This window comes from Phalaenopsis equestris, unplaced genomic scaffold, assembly GCF_001263595.1.
Source record: "Phalaenopsis equestris unplaced genomic scaffold, ASM126359v1 Scaffold000002, whole genome shotgun sequence".
NCBI classification, from domain to species: Eukaryota; Viridiplantae; Streptophyta; class Magnoliopsida; order Asparagales; family Orchidaceae; genus Phalaenopsis; species Phalaenopsis equestris.
In genome coordinates this window covers 71,559,199-71,562,593 of record NW_018164444.1, presented here as the reverse complement: position 1 = coordinate 71,562,593, position 3,395 = coordinate 71,559,199, and the positions used below count along the sequence as shown (strand labels likewise).

Below are 3,395 nucleotides of genomic sequence, written 5' to 3'. Positions count from 1 at the left end.
ATTGGGGCCTAGCTTGCCGACGTAAAGGATACGTCCGGGGAGGTGAAGCAGCTTGAGGAGCAGGCGGCGGCGATCATGAAGGCGGCGAGGGCCGAGATTTCAGCGGCGCTCAACAAGATGAAGAAGGAGACCACCGCCGAGCTGGAGCAGAAGCTCGCGGAAGGTAAGAAGAAGGTGGAAGCGGAGCTGGCTGAGGCGCTCGCTGCTCTCGAAAATGAGAAGGTTGAGACTCTCAAGGCCCTCGATTCCCAAATCAAGCTCCTTAGCGACGAGATCGTCAGCAAGGTTCTCCCCTCTGCTTAATGCGTTTCATTGTTTTCTCTGTCATAAACTTCTTTGTGCTTTATTGCTATTGGAGTTACCAGACAATGTAATTATTAACGTTTTTTCTTCATTCAATCCATCTGTAAGAAGCAATTTATGACTATTTCTTTGTGCCATCTTCTTCAATTTTGATTTGATTCCTGGCTGATCAGTTTCCTGTGGATTGTTTTATTTATTGATATTGAAGTTTCACAGTGGAGGATTGAATGCATATTATGGTTGTTAATAAAAGAACTAAATAATTGAAATTACTTTGTTTTTTTGCTGGCACTCAGATCCATTTAGAAAGGCATTAGAGTTGCACGCATTTTGTTTGACATGGGATTGATGCTTATGGGTTGTTTGGTTGCTAGGATTTAGTTTGATTTGGAAGCGGTTTAATTAGCTTGAATGCTGTTTGAAATCTTGAATCTGTTAGAATTATGGGATTTGATAATTCATTCATTACCAATATGAAGGCTCATAAGGATTCAAGGAATTGGCTTTCTTTCATGATTGGTCATTTAATAGACATTTGTATGGACAAAAGCAGTTGGGTAGGTCCAAGAGGTGGATTTAACTTGTTTGTCTAGTTAATATAATAGATATGTCTAACTGAGTTGACCAAGTAACCCGACCAAGGGATCGAGCAAGGGTAGTTCGCTCTCGAAGCTAATAAATAAGAAGTATTTAAGGCAATTCGATCAACCCATTGGAGAAACACAACTAAAACACAACTAATACCATGGGTGTTAAGAATTCAATACTATGCTTCCCTGACCTGATTGAATGAACTTGCCTACTTACTACAATGCTGACCAGGTTGACAGAGTTGTTGTCGAGGATGATCAGCTAGAAGTGCTATCAGAAGAGAAATATTGTATCGATAATTTAGGCGAGGCGCCATTAGAGGAATATTATAATGCTCATGTCGGAAAAAAAAAACAATAAAGATACAAATTATCTCTTTTATTCCGTGTGTAATGATGGCATTATTTATAGCATTATAATGAATGAACCAACTCACTTATAAATATGCGTGAGTATTATAGGTAAAGGGGTAATCCCCGAACATTGTACAAGACTTATTCTTTAGTGAATATTTTTTCCGTTTTTTGGGTATGCTAATCTATACATAAATTAGGGTTTAAATTCTAAAAAATGTGGTGAGCATGGATCATATTACAAGAAATATGGAAAACGCTAAAGAATTTGTAACACAATAAATTAATGAGTCAAAAGAGCAAATGATGATAATACTAAATGAAAAGTTACGAGTATCAAGGGAGTGCATACTCCCCTCTCTAAAGTTAGCAACATAGGAAGGTGCTAGCTACTGGCGCAAGAGGAACTTAATCCCTCACTGGGTCGAGCGGGGACAAGACTTATTGGCCGAACAGTGTCGGTTTAGCTCCCTCTTATTAGGAAAGGGAGAGGAGGCGACATGAAACTCGAAGATCATATCAGTTGAAAAATACTTTTTTCCAGAGAGATTACTATGGTTGATGCCCAAGAAAAAATTAAGATTCCATTCTGAAAATTGTACAATGGTAGATCTGACCCTTCAAGACTATATTGCATCATTTAAATTGACATTTTGAACAGTGCATGTTTAGCTCTCTCAAATTACAGAAGGGGGAGGAGGCAAAATGAAACTTATTGATTATAATAGACGGAGAATGCTCTTTCCAAAGAGATTGTTGAGGCTGATGCCCAAGAAAGGTTTGAGGTCCGATATTAAAATTATACAAAGGTAGATCTGACCTCTTTGACCATATTGGATTATTTGAATCGACATCTATTTGCTTAGGATTAATGATGTAATGAGTTGTCGTTTATTCTTTATGACTCTCAAAGGGTCGACATCCAGGTGATTTAGTGATCTTATGCTAGAATTATTACATCATATGTGAATTTCAAGCGTATGTTTGCAACATAATTCGCCAACACACAGAAGTTGCAAAAGAGTTCGCAAGTTTTGTTGCGAAGTCGCCAAGAGATATGGGAGTCATTATGGGTTTGTATCACTCGTTTTCATAGGGTGATGTTTGAGATTAGAGATCTTGAACGTACAATAGCCCTTGTGATACTCGCTAAAGCTTTAAAAAATGTCCATTTCACTATGCACTTGGTTTGCAATGATAAAAAACCCTACCCGAGTTGTTAAGAGTTGGCCAACAACCATAAATTTATTGAGGAATACAATTCACTTACCATCAACTTCGGTGCAGGGCAACATGATTCGTGTCTACCAAAGAGAAGTTTCGATAAGGTCAATTTAAGGGAAGGGAGTCGCCCAGTGAGGCAAGTGATGAGACTAAAGTTTAAGAAAGTGCTGACCAATTCCATTTAAGCAACAGACACATTTCTAAGAATACTGAAGTGGTCCATTATAATGGTGAATTCAATATGATATGAAGCAAGTCGGTTTTACAGTGGAAAAAACATGATAACCACCTATCCACAAGTTACCCAAGGACATTGCAATGGCCAAGATTTGAGACTATCCAGATCAAGGAATGCTTCCGATAATCAATGTTGATGAAAACTGTAGGTCATCTATCCCTCAAAGGTGTTACTTAAACTATCCTGAACATGGTCACGATACTGAAGAATGTAGATATCTTCATAGTTTGATGGAAGAACTGATCAAGGCTGACAAGTTGAAGGATTTCATCATACCAGGGGTGATTGCATAGAGGCAAGGAAATGCGCTGGCAAAGGAAACCCTCAATGAATGACTCAACCTCGGGTGATCCATATAGCGGGCATAGTCCCAATCATTCTTGCAGAGATGAACTACAGACCCCCTAACAGTTGAGCCTCAAGAGGCCATGTTTGAGAAAAGTGTGCTTAGCGAATTCTTCTCGTCGCTAGTCCATAAGTCAACCACTTATCATCTTGCAGATGAAGATCTACCCGCTAAGGGGAACTCCTACAACGTCGCAATTGTGGTCACGATGTTGATCTTAAACTACTAGATAAGCAACATTATTATTGAAACCAGAAACTTTGTTAATATTCTCTTCAAAAGTGTCTACGACAAAATGAATTTGGGACCCTCACACTTGAACCCCACTTTTGATCCACGA

General features: G+C 38.9%; 1 protein-coding gene across 1 annotated transcript in view; it reads left to right on the top strand.

The window, feature by feature from the left end:
- Positions 1-464, top strand: part of LOC110031644 (ATP synthase subunit b', chloroplastic) — a 989-nt gene extending 525 nt beyond the window's left edge. The window contains 2 exon segments of the mRNA XM_020734965.1: positions 1-16; positions 19-464. The exon segment at positions 1-16 is cut by the window's left edge and continues 525 nt beyond it. Coding sequence (XP_020590624.1) covers positions 1-16; positions 19-303 — 301 coding nt within the window. The 3' untranslated portion in view covers positions 304-464.
- The last annotated feature ends 2,931 nt before the right edge of the window (positions 465-3,395 follow it).